Below are 23,658 nucleotides of genomic sequence, written 5' to 3'. Positions count from 1 at the left end.
GACCGTTTTGAGCATAATACCTAAATGAGTCGTGGTATTAGTGACTAATAATCGCCTTTATATTAGGTCTTAAAGCTTTATTGTCCCGAAGTACAACCGGTTTAGTGGAACATGAAAGGCCGGAACGATCCGAGATGCCTGCTGGGGCTACAGCCAAAACTGTGAGGTGTTTGAATCGCCTTTAACAGCGCCGGCTGGGATTACAGCCCCTTTCAAAACTCAGTCATCGAGGTGACTTAAAATAATCATCTTCTTTCCAGATAGCGCCTGGTGCCGAGCGCTTCCCTCCATCCCCCCAGCCTTGGCGCGCCCGAACATCTCCGTGTGGCCTCATTTTTGTGCTCCGGTGGTGTCTGCACAGCCCAAATTAGCAGCGAGGATTCCACGGACGGGGGCCGCCGCCTCCCTCGGCTCCCAGGTGAGGTCCCGGGGCTTTCTCCGCATCCCCCCTCGCCCCCGCTGTGCTTGCCCGGGCCGGGGGCTGACCGGAGGGGCCGGGGGAAGAATTTGGGGTTGTACCGGGACAATCCGGGGCCAGCCCCGCGCGGGGAGCAGGGCTGGCAGAGCCCCGGGTCCCCGGCACCGGATAGCAGGGATACTTGTCATATTTGCGGTCGGGGCGCGCTGGCACCCGCCTTTGTGCCGGCCCGGCGCTCCTCGGGGAAGCCGCGGCGGCTGCGGGGGCCGCGCCGCCCGCCCGGGGCCGGGGCACGCGTGGGCAGCGCGGGGAGCCGGAGCGGGGGAGGAGGAGGAGGAGGGTGCGGGGAGGAGGAGGAGCAGCAGCAGCAGCCGCGGGGGTTGGGGGGGCGGGGGAGGAAGGCCGGGGCCGAGGCGGAGCTTTGACGCGGGCCGGAGGGTGAGGAGCTCGCCGGAGCCGCCCCTGTCGTCAGTGCTGGCGGCAAGTGCTGGGAGCCGGGGCTGGTGGTGCCTCCTCCTTCCTCTCCTCCTCCTCCATTGTATAATGCTGCGTGATCGCAGCCGCCGGGGCAGAGCGGAGGCTTAAATCCTCACGCCGCCTGCTCCTGCCTCCTCCTCCTCCTCTTTTCCTCCTCCTCCTTTCCTCCTCCTCCGCATCCCACCCGGCCCCTCCCCGGAGCGGCGCGGCGAGGAGCGACATATGGAGCTGCTCTAGGGCGAGAGTTTCCGACCTCCCCCTCTCCATGCTTTAGTTCTCAGGTGGAGCTGCATGTGGTGAGTGGGGCTGGGGGGCTGCGGGGCAGCGGGGGGTGGGGGGCAGGGGGCAGGGGGCGGCGACACTCCTCCACCCCCTCCGGCTTTGCGAGTCATCGGGGCTTGTTTTATCTCTACCTTTAAATTGGTACCCGGGCAGAGGAGCCCGGGGCGGGGATCCTCCCCCTCTCCTCCGGGGTGGGGGGGTTCGTGCTGAGATGAGCAGAGAAGGGAGAGCGGCGAAGTTGACCTTAAAATTCGCCCCCTCCCCCGCCGATGCGGGGGGATCCCGAGCCGAAGCAGGTGCGGGTAGCTGGGATACACTTCTTTATCGAGGTGGCTGTGCCGGCCCCGGTAGTGCTCTCCGGGCTCCCTCCGACGCCAGGAAAGCCGCGACACCCCGGTAAGTTCCCGTGTGCGCCGGGGAGCCCCTGGAGCCGGGGGCTGCAGCCTGGCTCCGTTCTGCCAGCAAGAGCGGGGGGTTCAGGGAGCCCCGAAAAGTGCGTGCTGTGGTGCCGGGGGAGCTAGAAGGGCCTGCGGGAGACTTTCACTCGGCTGTAGCAGAGCTGACATATGGCTGGGCAGGACCCGGCTGGCCCCGCTGCCTGGCCCTTTCAGGGCTTGGTGTTAGGGCTGGGGATTAGCCTGTCTTTTCCCTGAGCAATAGCGCGCATGGGTCTTCCTTGGGAGCGCCGCCAGCGCGGGGACACAGAGGCGTCAGGGGGGGTTTTGTGAGTAAGGTGCTTCGTCTTTTGGAAGCATCGGCAAAAATGTATATTTATTAGGATTTTCTCCGGGGTGGATGAACACTTGAAGAAAAATCCTTTTGCGGTACCACTTTGATTTGGAGCGTTGGCTGCTTCGCTCATCAGGATGTGGAAAAATAAGTTGTTCCTAAGCATGAAAATAGGAGTACAGTTACCTGCTGTAATTTCTTGCATTTTGTGAAACACAGCTGGAAAACCCAGAGCCACTTAAGTTAGGAATCTATGGAAAGGCTTGTGTGCTGTCCAGTGGGCCCCTTGGTGGCTGATTTACAGCTGTGGGTCAGCTGCTGGTGTAAAATAAAGCGAATCTGCCCATTTTATCTCCATCCGGGGGGGCTCTCAGCTTCTTTAGCCGAACTTCAGTGCAGCACGCCAGAGCTGTTGCGTGTGGCAGCGTGTGCTCAGACAGATCCAAGGCTCTCGGGAGCAGGGAAATCCAGGCTTTTTCATCTGGTGCCTGGTGCAGTCATCAGGGTGACTCTCGCTGCCGTCAGTGAATGCTGGATTTTGCCACTCTAGAATGCACTATTGCTCAAACAACGGTGGGAGAGGGCTTGTCTGCCCCAAACACCAGTTTTATATTTGTGTCTCTCAAATGAGTGAACACTTGCAAATGTGTGTGAGTTCAAACAACACTTTCTACCTTTTTTAATTCTGATCATTTTAGGCATGCATCTGCACAAGTGAAGGCTCCTGTGTCTTATGGACTTCCCACAGGGTACAAAATTGACAGAGGCACTTCAGTTTGCATCTAAGGGCACAGGAAGCTTTCACATGGTAAAACAAACTAGAAAAATGAATTGTGTTTTCAAATGATTGCTATAGAAATTAGCCAACTTATTTAGCAGGGTAAATAAGTTGGCTAATTTCTGGCTGAAGTTAAAATGCATACCTTTTACATAATAGGATGGTATCTTTGGGCTTTGATTTAACACAATGAACCAGGTGGTGGTAGAGAGAGGAGGAGGATGAGGAGTTTGTGCTGCTGGACAGGTATCCAAGAGCGTGTCCTTCAGAATACTTCCATTGTTCAGGCAAGTATTGCAGCATCCAATGTAACAGCTCTAGATATTCCTCCTCTCGTGACTGATCCTGCTTCCAATGTAACAGCTCTAGATATTCCTCCTCTCGTGACTGATCCTGCTTCCAATGTAACAGCTCTAGATATTCCTCCTCTCGTGACTGATCCTGCTTCCATTTAAGTTGGTAGCAGCAACCACCCACTCCTTTTCTGCAGGAACTGGATTGGACTGCTGAACGAACGAAGCTAGAGTGTGCATATTAAAAAGCTGCTTTGATTTTCGTGTCAAGCTGATTTCTTTTTCTCTGAAGCTGATTGGAAACAAACAAAAAGAAATTTGATAGCCATAGGTCCTTCAGGTTTTGTTTTAAGGAGCATTAAATACATGTGTAGGTGCTGGTTTATTAAGAATTGTAATTGTGTTCCTTTATACACCTGCTCTTTTCAGAGGGGAAATAATAACACAAATATACCAAGTGCTCAAATTGTCTGCCTGACAGGCAACAAGGACTTTCAGATAATGTCCTAATAGCAAGGAAACACTCAAACTTCATATTCAAAATTTATTTTTTCAGCTTCCATGAAGTACAGCAGATTTTATGCAGTATCTATTTTGAAGGATTTTGCCATCATTCACACAAGCTGCTTTTAGTTTTTCAATAAATATTTCATTGGGAAAACATTTTTTTTTAGGAACTCAGACTTTTTTCACACTGATGTAAAGCACTCCTGGCACAGTTCATCTCTGGCAGTGCTAACACTAGACAGGTGATCCAAAGTATTTGTGACTATTTTTGCTTTTATGTAACATCTTAAAAGTGTAACCTGTCAAACAAGGAGAATGCAGTACTTTGAAAGTGCGAGTAGTCTTCTGGTGATCTACTTCTTATAAGGGCCAGGTAGCAAGAGAGACACCTTCTTTCAGCTCGGCTCTGTGGTGTAACTGGCTCACAAGGAGACAGCTCCAGTTGCAGTGGTTCCTTAACATGCGCACGAATCAGTGCCAGAAATAGCAGCTTTCAGTTACCAAGTCCAAAGATCAGGAGTGTTTCAAAGGAGAGAGCAAGGTCCAGCTTCAATGTAAGCAGGTTGGCACTAAGCAGAGATCTTTAGTCTTGATGAATTTTTTGCTAATTCATGGTTTGTGGAAGATGAAATTGGCCAATCTGAGCACAGCGCTCATTTTCTTCAGGGGTGTATAATTGCATGTTTTCTGCCACTTCTTTTGATTTCTAAACTTTCATCAGTCAGAGAAACTGTTGTCATGAAGAGGTGCCTGTTTTCTATAAATGGAGAGAGACTCTCAACATGCGTTAGTTCTTTAATTCTTTTATAAACAGAGTCAATTTTTGTGTTTGCTGTAGTGGAGGCTTCAGGTTTGTTCAGCATTACCAATGCAAACACTATAACAAAAATAAGATAACAATGCTCGGCTGTTCAACACAAGTGGGGAAGGCAAGGCTGTGCTAACGTTGCTCTTGGGTGCTGAAGTGTAGCCCAAAGAGAGGTCCAAAGCAAACGTGTGGCTGGGAGACAGCAGAGGTTCAGTGGGGGAAACAGGCCTTGTGTGTGTCACAGCAGGGTCCCTGGCCTGTCTCTTGGCTCTCTGGGTGTTAAACTGTGTGTCGCTGTGCAGAGTAGAAACTGCACTGCCACCACGTTTGCCTCCCCGACGGCTCCTGGTGAGCGTGTCAGATGCTGGCTGTCACTGCCGAGTGGCCAGGAGGAGCTGTGAAGATGTGCTGGCTGGGACATTCCTCCGGCACAGAGGGGATTTTCGGGCTGGGGAAGACCTGATTCACTGGGCATTTCCAAGGGAGAGTTGGGGCAGTCTCCAGGGGTGATGGGTGCAGCCTCAGTGGCCTTCAGAAAGGGCTTTAAGCTGTGACTAGGGGTGAGAAGGCTTGAAAGGACCAAAGAAACTGTCAAGTCACCAGAGAGCAAGTTTTTGGTTTTCATGTGTCCCTTCTTTGAGGGTGGAGGCTCATCTAGCTCAGGTGAGACAGCAACCACCACATCAGAGTGGCACTGGGTTCAGGCTGCTGTAGTGAAATTAAAACCATGTTCAGAGCCCCGTGTTAGGTGAGGTCAGATCACTGTTCTTCAAGTGAGGGGCCAGGTTTGGTACCCTCCTCAGCTTGGTACATAAAATCAGAGTGTTGCCAAAGAATGTCTGAAGTTCCCAACCTGTTTAACATGATCAGTGTTTTGAGTACCATTGGTTTTAAATTTATCCTTAATATCACAAATTTCTCCTTAATATCACACTGGAATTGAGTTTTAAGTGGCATTGAATGACATGATCTCAGTCTGTGTAATTATTAGGAGCCAAAACCTGTTTACTTTGCTTTCACACCAGTAAGATGTGAAAGCAAAGTAAACAGTTTGTTTTCAGTGAAGTTAGAATAAAAATTTAATTCTTGATACAGACTACAGAGAGAAGAGTTCAAACATGGGTTGTTTTCTTTTAATGTCAGTTTGAAAACTGGGTAGTATATGGAAGTAGCAGAAAAAAAGAAGTTCCCTTTTTCAAGGAGTCCTGAATTGGTGGAAAGATCTAAACTTGCCCTAGTACTTCCTCAGATGTAGTAATTAAAACTGTTTTTCTTGATCCCAGATTTTCCACCCCACCCCAGAAACCCTTGTATTGTTTGAATCACACTCACCTTTAATGGAAATGTGACAAATTATTGGCTGTTTTCCTACAGTTTCTTATAGTAGCCTGTAACATCAGTCTTAAAAAACCCTCCTGTCGTGCCAGGCAGGCAGTAAGGTAGAGTGAACTGTGCTGTAGCAAGAACCACCCATGACTGGAGGTAAACTATGCGGATATATGTTGGGGTGGAGGTTGAAAGGAGCGTGGAGGGCATATTTGAAGCAGACTGTGCAACTGCTATAGCAGGTCTGACTAGTTTGAGATGCCTAAAGGCAGCTTTGTCTTAACTTCAGGTAGCTGCAAAATGAAGTTTTAAACCCTAATTCAGAAATACATCATCATCATCTTCCGGTGCCTCCGCAAACTTTACTTTTCATGTGTTTTTACAGGCACAAAAAGCCTTTAGTAGGTACATGTCCACGTGCATGCATATCATTTGCATATTTTTCAAATATACATTTCATCAAGATAGGAGACTTAGCGTTTGTGTGCAAACCACAGTGGTTTTTTTGAACAGTGGTGGTTACTTTTTGCTTTCTCACTGCTCTTGTGTGAGACAAGCCACTCCATTTCAGCGCTTTTGGCATGGCCTGATTTGCTGCGGGTCGGGGCTCGTGCCTGCTCCTGGCCCTTTGTCAGAGCAGTGCCTTAGGCTTCAGGAGCCTGTGCTGTGGTCACAGGGATTTAGACCAGGGTACTTCCATGCTGGCTGTGCCAGGGGTCTAACAACCTGCTTGGGTTACCCTGCTGGGACTTGGCTCCCCCTTACCCCCTCCTGTTCATCTGCTTGGTGAAATTGGCTCTTCTGAACAACCCTTCCACTTTCCTTCCCTAACTAAAGTGTTCCACAAATAGCTTGTGAATGAATACAAGAGAGAGAATATTTTCTCTGTGAGTGACACACAGTGTCAAGCTTCCTGTTGCTGCTCTGCTTCCCCTTGCTGGCAGGGGCACACACGTGATGTGTGTGTGCTTAGATGAGGACTTTAATTGTGGGGAAAATCAGTATAATACTATCATGGGTGAGGTGAGTGGGTTGTGCCTTACTGAATACGAAATAAAGTTTCAGACATTTCGTTTCCTGAGCTGTTCTGTATTTTCCGCTCCCGATTTCCAAAATCTTAGTTTGTGGTTAAGTTGCTTCCTTCTGTTAATTAACCTGTCCTAAACATGCTTCAAAATACAGACTTAATACACATGTTGTCAAAACACAGTGTTAAAAGGGTGCCTCCATCTAAGTTTAAATTATTTTCTTGAAAATGTTTAAATTGCTCCACATAGAGAGATGTGGGTCCCATGGTGGCTGTTTTAAAGGACATCACTTCAGTGTAGTACTTTTTATTGTGAAATCAAGTAGGTGCCACGAAAAATGGAATCTCTTTTGTCTCTAACTCATAGCTATTACAGGTTGAGAATAGTTCAAGGTTGGCCGAAGTTCCCTTCAGTCAGTTTTCAGAAGGCTCCTTTGCAGGACATGGAAACACATGTTGTATTTCAACAAATGCAAGAGCTGTAGTGCACTGCACTGAGAGGCCAGCAGTTAGCATCTTGTCCAACATCATTTAACACCATCTGAGCAAACTTTTGTGTCAAATTTTAACTATGTTTTAAAAATTTGTTTTGTGTTCACTGGTGGTGGAGAAACGTCCAACAACTTTTTCACCTCTTTCAGAAAAGCAGGGTGAGTGGATTCTTTTTCTTAGAATGTATTTGTTTGCAGGGTTGTGTTCATTTGATTTAAGCAAAAATGTTGAAAACAACTCATATGCTGTTTAAGCTACTTTAAAAAATGCCAGGGAAACACCTTTTCTCCTAACTCTCAGCAGTGCAAAACTGGTTAGCAAATAAAATTTGCAGGCCAGAAACTAAAATGACTTGTCATTGCTGGGATTTGTATGGTGCATTTGCAGTATATATTTCTTCAGAGGATTTTTTTTCCCTTTCTCCTCTTCTTCCCTCCTGCCATTTGCTGCTTTTCAGTTTGACTGTGATAATTTATTCAACACTGTTTTCAGAGCAGTAACCTACTTTTTGGCAAACCATTCAGTTCTTTCAGTAGTGTGGGGGTTCCCCCCGCCCCCCCATGTGTTTATTAAGGGTCTGTGACAAGGGGGAAAAACAAGGTGTCTTTGGGGAAAAGATGCTGCGATAGGATTCAAACAAAGTAATTATACATAGGTGAGAAAAACTCCCTTATTATACACGGAGGGGTCTCGTCTCTCATGGGTGCACACACAATTCTCATTAACCTTTGCAGGAATTGCACAGGTCCAGCGGAGATGGGCGTGCAGTGCTCAGTCCCTGCGCACACTAAAAATAAAAGGCAGCCCGTGACACGTGCGTGCCAATAGAGATGTCTTGTACAATACAACACAAGGCTGCCGTAATCCATTGTTCTGTGCGCCAGTGCAGGGGAGGAGGGATGCACAGCCGGGCTGGCTATTTCATCATTCTCCCTCAGAGCCTGGCCAGTAGCATCTTGTCATTACAGGCGTGTAATTTTAGCAGTGAAAAGGGATTGTGTGTGTGTGTGTGTGTTTCCCTGCCTGTGTCACTTTCTGGTGGCTGTTCTAGGTCTTTCAGATGATTGTTTTGAATTTCATTTACAGGCGAGGTGTCTCTTTTTAGACAGCACTTGAGCTGTGCCAGTGCCTGCTGGCTCTGCAGTGGGAAGGAATGGAAAGCAGTCTTGGCTGAATTGGGCCCTGGAGCAGTACAGAGCCATCTTAATTGCTGCTGCTCCACCTCTTGAGGAGATGGCTCTGGTTCTCCCAGCATGGAGTTGCGTGCACCGGCTCCGGCATGGCTCCTTGCCCACTGACACGGGAATTCATGGTGTCGTGGTCCTGCCTGTGGGACTGGCACCTCCTGCTTCCATGCAAGGAGGCCCAGAGTGCTGCACTTGTGGGAAGAAACAGTGGTGTGGAGCAGGAAGAGCTTCTGGGCTGATCCCAAGGAGACTTGTGTGTAGAAGCCCTCGCATATTTTTTGGGTGCCAACAAGCAGAGTCTGCTGAATAATCAGCTAATCACGTAGTAAAGTCAGGGATCTGGCCCAGTGCTGTGCCTGTTTGCTTTAGTGCAGCTCTGGTTTCCTGCTGCTGATGCCCAGGTGTGTAAAGCAGCTCCTGGTCCTTCAGCACAGTGCTTGAGCCCATGTGTTCACAGCACAATAGAACTGAATTCACACTTGGCAGGCCTGGCTGCTTCTTTAACACTGCCACATGGAGACCCAAATTTCAAAACAGCCTCAGCCTGGCTCCTTTTGGTGGCTCTTTGAAGCACGGAGCCCAGGTTAGCTGAACCCCAGGGAGGAGGCTCCTGGTGGTGGCTCAGACACTGCTGTGTGCAGCCATCCTGGGAAAGGATGTAAAGGAGATTTGGCACAGAGGCGACCTGAGATAAGGGCAGCTCTGACATCTTCTGGAAAATCTCTCTCCCCTCAGTAGGTAGCCCTAACAAAGCATCTCCTGGCAGTGGGAAGGGGGGACAGCTCCACCCTGGTCTGGCTCAGAGCAGGTGGTTGGTGGTCAGCGGGGCCATGTCTGCACCAGGGCTGTGGCAGGGTTGGCAGTCATGGACAGTGTGATTCCAAAAGCTTCCAGTTAAGGACGAGACCAAAAAAGGGCAGGCTGGGGGCTTGTTTGCATCTTCTGGGCACTGTTTTATAAGGAAGCACATGGGAAGTCCTGTCTGAAGCAGAACATGTGAGGATTGACATTTTGGCTTTGAAATCTTTGAGACAGAAATTAGTTTCTGCTGGGCAGTCCAAACCTGTTCTGCTTTTTTCCAGTAAAGACTACTGCCTGCCTGTATGTGAATTTCAAATAAATGTTTTCCAACCCTGGTGTGTTACCCTGGTATATTCTCCCTCTTGCTTTGCACTGAAAAGGAGTTGTCAGAGTTGCACAGGGCTTTTGCTCTTGCCTTCAGCCTCACAGTGGTTTGCAGTGTGCCTTGCTGGCTTTCCATGCTCAGAACCTGTGCGGTCTTGTCCACCTTCTGGTTCTGCCAGGGCAGTCTTTAATGCTTTAACAAGCTAACAAGTGCTCCTCTGATTTAAACTTGCATTAACTTCTGCTACCCTGATAGAATTCCTAATATTATAAACACCCTTAATAACTGGCTATAATCTAGAAAACCTGCTGTCCTTTTTCCAAACAATTACTTAATGAGGCAGTAATTTATTCTAAGCTATATTTATTGGAGCCCATTCCAGCTTTATCAGACACACTCTGGTTGGATGTGTGCAGTTAGTCAAAAACATTAAAACTGCTCCACTTCTTCCAGGGGAACATGTTACATTTAGCAAACTGACAGCATTAGAAACTGTTTCCAATTTAATAGAAGCATATGTTTCCTGCAAGGCTTAACACACTGCAGAGTCAGAAATTGCCTTAGACTGCGGCTTTGCCTTTTTTTAGCGTGGTGAAAAGGAGCTGCAAACTGAAGGCAGAAGTGGAGTTCGTGTTTTTGGTTGTTTTGCAGAGATCCTTCTAGCAGGGCTTCGGCGGGCTGCAAGTTTAAGAAACTCTCAAGAAAGTGGTGTGGGCGGTGCACACTGAGCTCTCGCTCCAAATGCAGTTTCTGATCATGAACAAACAGCAAGAGCTTGCTTTGCCCTCTGGGCCTCAAATAGTACAGTATGCAACAAGGGAGAGCAGGCAAGGCACGAGGATGGAAACAGTAGGATCAGATTACAGTTTCAAAATATCGCTGGAACACGTTGGCTGGCGTTACACTATTGACTGGCTTTATAATTGCATTGCTTATTTGCTAGGGAAGGCTTCACCTTACTTTCTGATTAACATGGACACTCCTTCGGGGACCTGGGGACTCCAGGCTCTGAGTATCAAAGGCAAACCCCGTGAGACCTGCACGACTTCAGATGCTTCTCAAATGAGAGTCTGAGCTTCCTCTGTTGTCTCCTGTTTGCCAGAGGTTTCCTTACACAGCCCCTATTGAAGTTCTACTTAGAATAGCCTCTGACAGTCACCCACTATGGTTTTCCTTCTTATTTTGATTTTAACTGGAGAGAAGACCCCTGTCACTCAGCTTGCTAGCTGCTCCTTGCTCAGTCTTCAGTCTGTGTGAAGTGCCTAAAGCAGGGGGCTAAGGCTGTGTTTCTGTAGGGAGGGAGAAGCTGCCTTTCTTGCTAAATGCAGGAGTGGGGTGCTGAGGAGCTTTACTTGCTTCTCTGTTTCTTCTGGAAGAGCTGAGGTTTACCCATCTACCACAGGAGATGGGGAAGAGTTAGGTCCCTGTAAAATAAGTGTGAGAAATACCTGCCACTTAGAGTTACTGCTGGCACTGACAGCCTTGCAGTGAAGGCTTGCAAACATAAAAACAATCCCCTGTACTCTCTGGAAGCAGAGAGCTGCCCAGGAGGCCAATTTTTTTATATACTCTAAAGGAGAGTTTTGTAAGTGCTTATTAAACCTCACTCAGTTAAAAAAAAAAAATTAAAAGGGCAGCCAGAATTAATGTAAAATGTGTCAGGGAAAACAAACCTTGTAAATACGGAATATCTGAGCACTGGGGCTGGGGAGGACAGAAACCCCTGCACAGCTGCATTCCCTCTACCTCTCTTCGGGCGTTGTGGGATTTGTTTCCTGTCTCACATGTGGCATGAGACACAATTCTTACCAGGCAGCGTTGTCAGGAGTCCTCTTTAGCCAGGCAGCTTGGATGCATGCACTCCAACATGTAAAAAGTGCATCAGATCCCGAGAAAGCAGCCTTGTGGGGGAAAAAAAAAAATAAAAAAATTAAAGCACAGTCCCCCCTCCCCGCCCCCATCCGGACTGGTCGGCTCACACCCTGCAGGCCAGCTGCAGCACAGCGCAGGCAGCGCGGCCGTGCAGCTCTGCATGGAACAGGCTGTCCCGGCTCCGGGGATGCTGCCGTGCCAGGCTTTAAACACTCCGCTGTCAGCAGATGAAATCCCCAAGGAGGGGCCATTTCCACCCAGCTCTGCCTGTTGCCTGTGAAAGTCCGTGTTGCTTATTTGCTCCTGCCCTGGAGTCAAACCTCCGCACCTGGGCTGTTCAGCTTTCCCCCTTGTTTTCAGTGAGGCTGGGAGAGCCTGCCAGGTTTACACTGGCCTTGCCCTCTGCTTTTCCTTTGTAACTTTGGATGGAGGAGGGTGCCAGTGCTCTCAGATGTCTGCGCTCTCACCTGCTGGGGCAGGTTTGCTGTGCTTTGCTGGGATCCTGCAGGCCAAGGAGCATCCTTCTGTAGTGGGTGAGCCCATGGCCCTGCCCCAAGGGGTTTCTACAGATGTGTCCATTCTCTCTCTCTGCTGTGGCCTTGGGGATGTGGAAACAGGGACAGGGAGAGAGAAGTTTCCTGGTTTGCCTCCCTAGCTCTAGGGGACAGATACTTTGAACTTGTGGAGACTGGTTATATGTTCAGGTGGTCCCTCAGGCTGGGTCCAGCAGCACTGAAATACCTCAAGGAGCTCAACCTGCCTCTCTCAGCTCAGAGGATCTGGCCCTTGTCTTGCCAGTTGAACCCAATTGGCATAAAAGGTATTTTTATTTTGGTCCTGCAGCTATCTGTGCCAAATGCTCATTCTGCTGAAGTCAGTAACAAAACACCCCCTGACTACCATTGGGCCAGGATACAACCAATGGACCCCTCAAGGATGAGGAGTGAAGCATGGAGAAGAGGAAAATTGTATTTCATGTGCCAGAAGTGACACAGAAAGCACTTCCATAACTCACTGGATAAGTTCTTTGAGAGAAGATGGTGAGGGTCACTTACATGTGAGGTTTGTGAACTTAGGGGAATGAAGTGTACAAATTCGGTGCTGTCATTTCACTTTGAGGGCTCTTTTGGGGAGCTTTTGTGTTGTGGGATTTTGTTGGCTTTTTCCATGCACACATGTGAAGTAGCATTTTATTTTAATTCCCCCAAGTTGCCTTCCTCTCTCATTTTTTACCCCCCTGTGGTTTTAATTGCCTAAGACTTCAGAAAGTAACTGGTCTGCTTTAAACTCCTCTCCTCACACAAGCCCCTGTGGTTCACACCTGTGTTTCAGTGTTCAGATGCCTGGAGGGGAATGGTTGCCTGTGGACTCTGGGATTTTGATGCTTTTACTTTCTGAGCAACATGGTGTTTGTTCTAAAAGTAATCTCAACTCTAATAAGCTAATTATTTATAATTTATAATAAGCTGTTCATCCTCTAGACTGACTGAGGGGGTGACATAAACCTATGAGTGGAAATGTGACTTCTTAAAAACCCTTTTCCGCTGTTCCTCTTGATGTTCAGTTCCTCCTTATTTTTTTCTTTTTTCTCCTTCCTGTCTGTCTCGATGAGCAGAGAGGGCCTACTGGATTGCAGACTTGATTTCCAAGATGAGCTCTCAGTCTTGAGAGGTATTTTAAACTTAATTGTTAAAAGTCGTTGGGAATTAAAATTACAGGTTATTTTTTGTTACCAGGTGAGCAAAATCACTTTTCCTCTCAGTTTTTACATCTCTGGTGCTTTTCTATGCCAAAGTGCTGATTATTAAAGACTTCAGAAATAGTCTGGTGGTGTCGAAGTGTCCGAAGCACAGTCAGTAAACGCAGTGCTCTTCTCACAACCTACACAGACCTCTGTCCTCCGGAGAGCGGAGGATTCGTCACTAAGTGGGCTCAGAGACATGGGCATTGCACAAGCTCTTCTCCTTTCATCCATGAGGGTTGGCTCCGGAGAGCCATCCGCTCCAGGCTGATTATCTCTTCTACTGAGCCCCAACTGCATTTTTTTCCAGCTCTGTCTGAAGAGCATGCAGAGCCAATAAAAGGAAGCTAAATGACACGCAAATGAGGAAAAGAAAATATACTACTTTTGTTCTTCAATTAAGAAAAGACAACTCCCAACAATGCTAGGGTTTCTCTGGCGCTGAGGCGCGTGCAATCGCCCTAAATGGGCAAAAAGGCAAGTAGAATCTTTGTCAGCAACAACGGTCTAGCTTTTGGTTCTGGGTCTTCCAGAGCTGGAGCCAACTGGTAGATAATACTGGGGAAGATCTCCAAGTAACTCCCCCTGCCTCAGTCCCCAGAAAGATGCAGCTTTTCCATTGTCTTTCTTCAGTTTTCTGGTTCCACATACCTAGGAAACATTGAAAACTCACTTGCAGACCAAAACCCTGAAACACCCTTTATTACAACAGCAACAACAACAACAAAGTGACGTCCAGTCTCAACTCTTAACACCCGGCCTCAAAACGGGTGAAAGTGCAGCAGAAATACGTCTGGCTGAGGTTGCTGCTCAGCCAAAATAGATGCATGAAAGACCTTCTGTGAACATTGCCCTTCATTTCTGCCTGTGCAGTGCTACATTTGGATGGGTTGGTGTTGTCTGGCTGCCCTTGTCACAGCTGTGTGGCTTGGTTGGACAGCTCTCTTGACACCTGGAGTGGTGCGGGTTTGTCTCGTTTTGTACTGATCTTTGGTCAAGCTGATCTTTTAAGTTTGGCATTTTCGTTTTCCCAGCAGGAGGTTTTGCTGGAAAGGCTAGAAGCAAAGTTTTTGAGATGAACGGAATTGATTGAGATCAAATGTTGGTATCTTTTTTTTTTTTAATGTTATTCTCTATCTTAAGACATACAACATTGATCCCTTTAATGCAGGCATGAAACAGCTTGGTTGAAGGAGGGAAGAGATGGTTTGAACTGTAAGGAAAAAGCAGGGAACATTGTCTTAAGCTTCGATGGTCAGAAACTATGAAATTCCTTTTTGAAGAGCCAGAGAAAGACTTGCAAGCCCCCAAGCATGTCTGATTTTACCAACTCTATCAGTTGGTCTAAAAAGATATCACCTCCTTGCTTCACTTGGCATGAATGAAGTGATTTATGGAAACTGGAGGAAAATATTCTTTACAATTCCCATTGGCACGCCAGAGGAGAAGGGGATAAAATAAAACTTTATAAAGCCGAGAGTCTAGCAGTGCTTGTTTGAGCCCTCTCCTTGGTGGAATAAAGCCTCCATGCTTAGGCTGACATCCTGCTTTGGTGCTTTAGGGGTTAAACCCTCTTCAGAGAGTATTAGTGGGGAAAAAGGAAACTGAAAGCTGTGCTGAAAAGCTAGTAGGTGAGACTGGGAGTTGCCTGATCTATTTAATCTTTTAAAAGGGCAAGCTCTGAATCAAGCTATGTGAAGATCGAGTGAGATGTGAAAGCTTGACAGTCACACATACAGGAAATCTTGAACTATCTCTGAGCTTCCTGGAAAATGACGTAGTGAGGTTATCGTAGTATTTACTCAGTGATGATCCCACAGTTTTTACTGATCAGCACCTCAGTCTTGGGTGGAAATGGGCTCGGTTGGAAATGCTTGGCAGCGTCAACTGGCAATGATGAATAACTGAGCACGGGGAACGGAGCCTGGGCTGTTTTCTTTATCATGGGGGAAAAGGTTTGCTTTGTGCAGAGAATGTTTTTATACATTCCTGGCAGAGGCTGACAAACTTCAAACTCTTCTAGTCCCCAAGCCATTTAAAAATGTCTTCTTTAAATAGAGCATTGTGGAAGGAGCACTGGTATGTCTTTAGGTCAGAGTCTGTCTTTTTTCAGGGGGAGGAGATAGCAGGAAGGGATGGAAAGCTGCTCATCTCCTCCTAACCCCTTGCTGCTTTAAAAACGTGCTGGAATTGGGCAGGGTTTTTAATTCTTGCTAGCCCAACCCTCCCTTTCTTGCTCTTGTCTGTCTGAAGTGAAAGGAAGCGTGTCTGCTGTGAACACTGGAATAGCACAGCCCCCCGCTCGCACCCCAAACCCATGTGAACAGCTCCAGAGTAGTCCATGGAAGTGACACTAGGGAGCAGAGAAAAGCCAGACTTCGGCAGTAGTGCTAAATTTCAGAGGTTTTGTTCACCCGAGATTCCAGGCTCAGGAATTGCTGGGAGCTGGCCAAGGAGCTTGGATGGCAGCCTACCTGTTCCTCAGCTCTGCTCAGCCTGCTCCCTCCCCCCGCCTTTCTTTTTATAATTGCATAATATGCTAGAAAATTATCTGGATTTGGGACTTATTTTTAACCAGAAGAGGCTGGCTTCACCCGATCTGGTTTTCGATTTACCACCCAGCAAATGCTTTCTGAAGCCCTTTTAGCACTGAAACCCTGACTTCTTTAGCCCCCTCTTCTGCTTTCCAAGGATCTCTCGGCTCTTAAATGTTTGTCAGTCATTTTTGGTGATGTTTAACTATGTTGTCTTTCTGCTGAACTGGTGTGTGACCATCAAACTATGTTAGCCCTGCCTAGTGCAGTTGTTTTGTAGTCACTAATCCCGCTGGGTGGGTTGGGAATTGTACTCAAATAAGGAAGGCAAATTTTGTCTCCCCGATGATAGCTGCATAATGTGAGAAGGGTCAGGTCTGGGGTAAAAATCTATATGGCCATTGCAACTGCTCTCTGGATACCTGTGGCTACAAAGCCTCTTCCACTTTTTTGAGGGTTTTTTTAGTGGTTGTTGTTGTTTGGTTTTTTCTCTTTAAACAAGGCAGACTTCTTCATGCCAGAAGAATTTGTTAAACAGAGGGAAGGATACAGGAATGAACAGCAAGCTCCTTGTGATCATATTAAAAGAGTGAGTGGGTTAGAGCTCCAGCACCTCACCACTCCACCTGAGAAAATGAGAGAGCATAATGTTAGGTCATGCTACTGTCACAGCACAGCAACTCCTTCATTCCTCTGCGTTTGGGGGGATCTTGGTGTCACAAAAATAATGATGACAAAATGAGGTTGGGACTGTGCTGTGTAGAGGAGCATTTCCAGGCGCTCTGAAACATCCTGGAGGAGATGGCACTGGGGACTGAACTGCTCTACTTAATCTTAGCTCAGAAATTATTTATAATGCGGGGCAAGTTTGCTGAAATCCCCTTTGTTTCCTTCAAAATCTGCCATCTGACCAGCAGCAGAGCGCAGTGCAGAGAGTGGTCTTGGGGATTAGACTAAAAGACTTGACAGATCTTCTTCTTCATCTGTAATTTATCTAATTCTGAGTACAATCACTGCATTTCCTGCTCTGGTATTTCAGGTGATCAGCTAAATAAACCCATATGTGTATATCCTGGTGTACCAAAGGGCTGGTCTCCCAACCTCACTGGGAAAGTTTCACTCAACACACAATTGCTTGAGCCTCACTTCCCTTTCCCCGTGAACACACTTTTGAATAAAAAGAGGAAATTCATTGTGAGAACTTTGGTGCTTTACATTTGTATTCCCAGGCATAGCACTGCCTCAGTCAGGGAATGTGAGGAAATGTTCAGTACAGTGCCTGTGGCTTGTGCTTCTGTGCACAGGTATTTGCTTAATGGAAGGAAGAGGAAATTTGCTGCCAGGCATGCCAGGTCTGGAGTATTATAGATGCTGTCTGAATTCCTGATTGGAATTTACCAGCACAGCCATGCCTAAACATGGATGGAGCAGAGCCTGTGTTGGGGTGGCTGCTGCTTGCTCGTCACACTGCTGTGGGCCGAGGCCGAGTTACTGATGGGGACAGATGTGCACCTGCCTTGCTGCCTTCATCAGTCTCCTCTCTTCCCTTGCAGATATATGTTGGGGAAAGGAGGAAAGCGGAAGTTTGACGAGCATGAAGATGGGCTGGAAGGCAAAGTGGTGTCTCCCACTGACGGTCCCTCTAAGGTGTCTTACACCTTACAGCGTCAGACTATCTTCAACATTTCCCTTATGAAACTTTATAACCACAGGCCATTAACCGAGCCAAGCTTGCAAAAGACAGTTTTAATTAACAACATGTTGAGGCGAATCCAGGAAGAACTCAAACAAGAAGGCAGCTTGAGGCCCATGTTTGTGGCCGCTTCGCAGCCTGCCGACCCTCTCAGCGACAACTTCCGCGAGGCGCAGCCGGCGTTCAGCCACCTGGCCTCGCCGCCCCTGCTCCCCGCCGACCTGGTAAGCACTATGCCCCTGGAGTCCTGCCTCACCCCGGCCTCTTTGCTCGAGGACGACACGTTTTGCACTTCCCCGGCTGTCCAGCACGACGGCCCGACGAAGCCACCACCTCCTGCTCTCCAACCAGTAAAGGACAGCTTCTCCTCAGCCTTGGACGAGATCGAGGAGCTTTGTCCAGCACCTACCTCCGCAGAGGCAGTAGCAGCTGAAGCAGCAGCCGACGACTCGAAAGCCCAGCCCAGCGAGTCCAACATCCACAAGCCCGAGGGCCTCCCGGAGAGCAGAACGGCTGAACCCAAACTCATGGACCCCCTGCCTGGCAACTTTGAGATAACAGCTTCCACAGGTTTCCTCACAGACTTGACCCTGGATGACATTCTGTTCGCTGACATTGATACGTCCATGTATGATTTTGACCCCTGCACGTCTGCCACGGGGGCTGCCTCAAAAATGGCTCCCGTCTCAGCAGATGAGCTCCTAAAAACTCTCGCTCCCTACAGCAGTCAACCAGTAACTCCAAATCAGCCTTTCAAAATGGATCTCACAGAACTGGATCACATCATGGAGGTGCTTGTTGGGTCTTAAAAATATTAGAAATATAGCAACTTTTGTTTTGTTTTATTTTTTAAATTTTCTTTCATTTTATTTTTTTTTTTAATTTGAAGTACCAGTATATACACTTGGTAGTATTTCCATAGTCCCTCCCAGCCCCAATTCACAGCACTGTGCATGCATCCTTGCTTGCCTTTTTTGAAAAGAAAAGGATCACACTAGTTTTTGCTTCGAGCAGAGTTGGAGTGCCTTCATCCATGTATGACCACTTCTAATGTATTTTTTTTAAAGTGGTTCCTCAAGGAAGACCGAATATCCTGGTATAGGAGAGAATATGTATTGTAGACAATGTTATGTTATTACAAAAAAGAAAAAAAAAAAAAGAAAAAAAGGAAAAAAAAAGGTAAAAGCTAAGCACAAGGATTATGTTGGGGAAAGCTGTAAATTGCATGTGCATACTTGTCTATTTTTTCTATAAGTTTTATTGCAAGAGGTAAAAAATTTTATTATTTAGATAATCTCAATACCATTTTAGCCCTGTATAGGTTGACTTTAGCAATTCAGCCTTTTGGAGGCATTAACCTGCTCCTCTTTAAGTGTTGCATTTACATGGCTGTTTAGAAACTGCTGCCCAAATTTATTTTATATTTTTGTACAGATTCTGCAGTTTATGGTATTGTTTTTTCTAAAAACAAATGCTGTTTATACACACAAAAAAATAGCTATTTTGATAGGATTTGCTCACATAGTTCCTGCATAATTCAGATGTACAAGAACCACTTGTACTTTTATACAGAGTTGTAATGTTTTATATGTGTATGGTGCAAAGAGAAAATTGGATCAAATAAGCCTGCAGTCGGTTTCCCTGAATGCAAACAAACAAACAAAAAAAAAAGTGCTTTAAGAAAGGGCTGGGAGCTGCTTCTGCCGGAGTTTCACAAGTGTTTGCTCCCTGCTGTACCCACTGCGCACTACTGTGATTCCTGAAACTTAGAGCCATGTCCTTTTCCAACACGTATGTGAAGCAGTTGGCAGGAAACAGTTGTGGAACTTCACCGCCGGAGGTCTGAGCGCTGTCCCCGAGCCCGCCCGCCTCGCCGGGCCCCCATCCCGCCTGCCGTGGAGCCTTACCCCGGCGGAGATCGGCACCTCCTCGGCCGGAGCTCCTGGGGATGGTGCGGGGGAGCCGTGCCCGGAGCCCCCAGAGCCAGCCTCCCGTGGCATCTCCCTGACTGACGGGCGGAGAGCGGGGCTGGGAGCGCCCGCTCGCCCTTTCTTGGAGCATTTCTCCTCCCCTCTCCCACCTCACTGTGCTAAGTGCTGAAAAAGGCAGCTTCAGTATTACTGCAGTGAAGCTCATCTCGTACCTGCACTGGATGGACTTGCTTTAATATCCATTGCTGTCGAAACTGGAGCCAGTCGTGTGACATCACTTGGCATCTCCTATAGAGTTGGGTTCTTGTATCAACTGTGTTACCTGCTTTACACTTTATAGACCCGTTTTACAAGGAATATACAGACACAGCTTTCTATGCATGGTCCCCTCCCCCATAACACCTGAGAAGTCTTCTTACTGCACCAATGGCTTTTTTTTTTTTTTCCTAAGTTCGTTGTGGTGTACATTTAATTTAAAAAGAAAAAAATGTTTGCAATGTATCATGCCTATTGCTGAAGTTGCTATGGCATTTTAGTTTTCCAATGGTACTTTAGTTGTCGAGTGCCGGTTACAACCTATATTGTTGACATGCCTATGGCTTCTTTAGGAATAACTTTTGTATTTATTTAAGAAATTTTAAATTATGTTTTACGTCATTTGGCAATATTCAGTCAATTCTGCTCCCTTCTTGTCATGGATGAAATTGGGTCTTGCCTGCCTTTTGAGGAGGCGGCTTTTTATAAATTGGCACTTTAAACCAGGCCATATATATTTATTAGTATATAGATAGATGTAACGTAGATATGCACACAGACACGGGATGAGAGCAAATACACTTTTGCAATGAAGGAACTCCTAATGGAAATGAAATGCATCATGTACAGCTGCGAAAGGCGCTTTGGCTCCCAGTTCATCTGTCAGGGAGAGACAGGGCTGGGGGAGGAGGGGGGCACTGGCCCGGGGGCGTGGGTTTGCTTTCTTCTTTTTCCCGAGCTGAACTCCGAAGCACTGGGGTGCTGATGGATTTGCAGTCACTACACACACTAAAGAGAAAGGAAGTTACTGCCTCAGAGGGAGAACCATTGACCAAGTGTAGCTTTAGGGACCAGGGGAAGGGAAGGATGGGACAGCTCCAGCTCCACCCAGCCCTTGTTCCACAGCAATTCTCAGCCCTTGCAGGAGAACCCATGGCCTTGCTGTCCCTGCACCTCGAGTGCCTGGCAACACAAACCTGGAACAGCACCAGGCTCACACAGCAACCTGGTAGGTGCTTGCCCCTTACCATGGTTAGAAACTGATTTGCAGGACACTGGAGCCAGCTGGTTTTTGGGATTACTTAAGTATTTACACCTGCATAAATACCACCTGCTAGGCAAAAGCTCCCCTCAGTGCCCTTCTCAGAGACCTGTGCTGTTAAGGGGAGTCAGCTGAAGTGAAGTTTTTGTACCCAGTGGGCAGGAGCCGAGCTCTAAATCCAGTCTGCCACTTGGGCAGTATCTGTGGCTCCTTGGTGCTGAAGCTCACGTCCTGGGGCACAATCCCTGCAGGAATCCCACAGGACAAAACCTACTTGATTTGTGGGGCTCAGCAGAAGGTTGGGAAGGCTGGTGCAGGCCTGGGCTGGAAGGGCTGAGCTGTGGCTTTCCCCCTGCACAGTCACTCACTGTCTCTAGCTGGGCCTGTGCTGTGGTCCCAACAGCAGCCAAGCATGGAATTTCTCTGACACCTACACCAGGGATGGAGATTGACATTAACGTGCAATGAAGTGACAAGATGGGAGCAGAATAAGAGGGCTTTGGATTTGAAGTGATTTTTTTTTCTTAAATTATTTATTCTTTTTTTTTCTTCTGTAAATATATTTATTTTATTGTGAAGCTAACAACATCTGGATTGTAACATGTACAGAATGTATGGTAGGAATGTATCCTCTTGTAGGAATGTAAAGCTGTATGAAAAAGGGTATGGGAGCCAGATTCAGAAAGAATTAATTGAGTTCCAGTCAGGATATGCATGGATCACAGGATTATTTTTTTCCCTACACTCTTTTTCTAATATGGGTCTGGTTGTTTGAAATATGCAAAAAAAGGTATGAAGGAGGGACAGGGTTATGTTCAAAATTAGTTCTAGTCAGGCTCCTACCCCCCACTGGCAGCTTGAGACGGACCTCCCTTGGCACGCTGCTGGAATCTGCCGCTGGAGGCAGGAGCAAATGCAGTCATCTCCATCATGCTGGCCTGGGAAAGGTTTAGAAAAGATGATTTTGTCCCTTATTTTTTAAACACGCATGGGAGGCCCAGCAGAATTCCCTGGGGCCGGACGCCCGTAGAAGGGGGCAGGATGTTCCTGCGGCCCCGGGAGTTGTGCCAGAGCCACGTCCTTGCCTGGAGCCCAGAGCTGGCTCTGCGTCCCACCAGCCCGGCCCGGGGCTCCGGAGCCCCGGGAGCCAAGGAAGTGGAGCATCCCTGTTGGAGAGAGCGGCTTCCAGCGCCGTCTGTCCGCCTGCAGCCGTCTGTCCGCCTGCAGCCGGCCGGAGGGAGAGCAACGCCTGGAGCAGTGGCTGTCGGGAGAAACTCGGACCTTGTACAAGGTAATTCGGATTTTCCTCAACGCCGTGTGGTAAGAGCCTGGGTTATTTAAAACGGATAACTCAGAAACTGGTAATTTCGAATCCAAAGTTTACACGTTATTACTATTAAATTGAGTATACAGCAATGGGTCCTGTTTGACAAACGGCTTAATTCGTTCTGGCATGTTTTGAAGTTTTTGTTCTTGTTACAGGGTTTCTTTTGGTTTGGTTTTGTTCTTTTTTTCCTCCCCCAACCCCCCAATCAGGCTTCAGTATCCTGCTTCTGTGCAAGTTGCTTTCAATATTCTATTAATTAATGAGACTGAACATTTTAAAATAAATTAGTTATTTTTAAGCACTTTTTTCTTTTTCTGAAAATAAGCCTAATGCAAGTTCTGGAACCTCTTTAAAAACACAAATTGCAGATAAAATCCCAACCTCAACTCCTATCTAGTTCTGAGCGTATTCCATACTAGTGCCTGCAAAGGCCAAGATTCTGGAAAAGGTGTAAATAGTGTGACATGTTCAGTGCATGGTTGTTTGAACAGGGCTTGTTATTGTAAAAAAAAAATTAAAAAAAAAAAAGAAAAAAAGGAAAAAAAAAAAGAAAAAAGGCTGTATTTCCCCTTCCCCTCCCACAGACCTTAGAGCTGTGCCTTTTCTATGCAATATTACAGACATCTGAAACCAGATTACTGTATTCACATGTAGGTATGGGCTGTAATCAAAAAAACAATTGGACAAATGTACATGGAAATGAGCAGTCTTACTTTTGTAGTTTTATATTATACAATAAACAATTAAAATAAATTCTGGCTTTGTTCTTTCCCTCCACGAAAGAGGGCGGGCAGGGGAGGACAGGACCCCATGAGGGCTGCAGGAGGACGGGTGGGAGGTGGCGAGGGGCAGGGGAGGGACAGCCCGGTCTGACCCCGCTCCGCCTGGCAGAACAAGAGAATCCTCGCCTTGTGCGAGGCCTGTCCCTGCCGTGAGGCTTTTGTCCGCCCCGGCACAGAGAGGTGCCCGTGGTGGCCGTTCCTGTGTGCCCAGGGATGCTCGAGCATTCCCGGGAGCGGCCAGGCTGGCCCGGAGCGGGACCTGCCCGCTGTGCCCCGTCCTTCAGGCCGCCAAATCCCGGCAGGAAACATCTGACACCTTAATCCTCCGCTTCGTTTATCAGTGCCCTGCTCCCCTCCGCCCTGCTCCGGGTGCCTGGTGTTTGCTTTCAGGGCCGACCAGGAGCAGATCTCGCCCCTGCCTTTGGCTCCATCAGCGCCTGCAGCCCCGGAGCGCCCCGGGCTGGCCCCGCTGCGCTGCTCAGCCCATGAGTCACCCCTCGCCGGCCTCCCACAGCCGCGGGAGCCCGCCTGCTCCATTTTGGATTTCCCGAGAGCCGGCGGGAAAAGCCGCGAGCTGTCCCCGTCCCGCCTGCGGCACGCAGCCCCGGCCCTGCACCAGGGGACAAATGGCTGCGGGGACACGGGGGGCAAAGAAAGGAGAAGTGAGGGAATTAAAGCCGGCCCGGCACTGGATTTCTGCCCGCTCAGCCGGGGCTGCGGCGCGAACCCCGCCCGGGGCTCGGCTCCCGGCCGGGGCTCCGCGGGTCAGCTCCGCACGGACGCGGCCGGCGGAGATGCCGCTCTTGCACTCCAAGCTGCCCCGGTTTTGTGGCCACCTACCTTTTGAGAGTTTATTTCCTCACTCGAGACTTGTCAGTGAGAGCTGCCGCCAGCGCAGAACACCCGGGCTCGCACAGAGCCCTTCTTCCCCCTCCGGAGGCGAGCAGCTTCCCCCCACTCCAGCCTCCCACCTCAGCCAGGGCAGGCCCTTGCTCGGGGCTTTAAGGTGGGGTACCCGTGCGGGGAGCGGC

The 23,658-nt window shown here is 48.1% G+C and overlaps 1 protein-coding gene across 6 annotated transcripts in view; it reads left to right on the top strand.

Annotated features, from left to right (window-relative positions):
• The window catches only part of SERTAD2 (SERTA domain containing 2), a 79,471-nt gene extending 56,873 nt beyond the window's left edge, over positions 1 to 22,598 (top strand). Inside the window, exons 1-4 of one of the 6 annotated variants that reach the window (XM_039718788.1) lie at positions 440 to 1,191; positions 2,605 to 2,714; positions 2,844 to 2,971; positions 17,151 to 22,598. In XM_039718788.1, the coding sequence (XP_039574722.1) occupies positions 17,155 to 18,099 (945 nt within the window). In that variant the 5' untranslated portion in view covers positions 440 to 1,191; positions 2,605 to 2,714; positions 2,844 to 2,971; positions 17,151 to 17,154 and the 3' untranslated portion in view covers positions 18,100 to 22,598. Of the gene's footprint in view, positions 1 to 260; positions 419 to 439; positions 1,192 to 1,232; positions 1,574 to 2,604; positions 2,715 to 2,843; positions 2,972 to 17,150 lie in introns of those variants that run through there. The other 5 variants (XM_039718789.1, XM_039718787.1, XM_039718790.1 and 2 more) reach the window with 5 other exon arrangements.
• Positions 22,599 to 23,658: the final 1,060 nt, after the last annotated feature.

Source organism: Passer montanus, unplaced genomic scaffold, assembly GCF_014805655.1.
Source record: "Passer montanus isolate IOZ18808 unplaced genomic scaffold, ASM1480565v1 scaffold40, whole genome shotgun sequence".
Taxonomy (NCBI): domain Eukaryota; kingdom Metazoa; phylum Chordata; class Aves; order Passeriformes; family Passeridae; genus Passer; species Passer montanus.
Note: the sequence above shows the minus strand (reverse complement) of the source record. Positions and strands in the feature narration are given on the sequence as shown.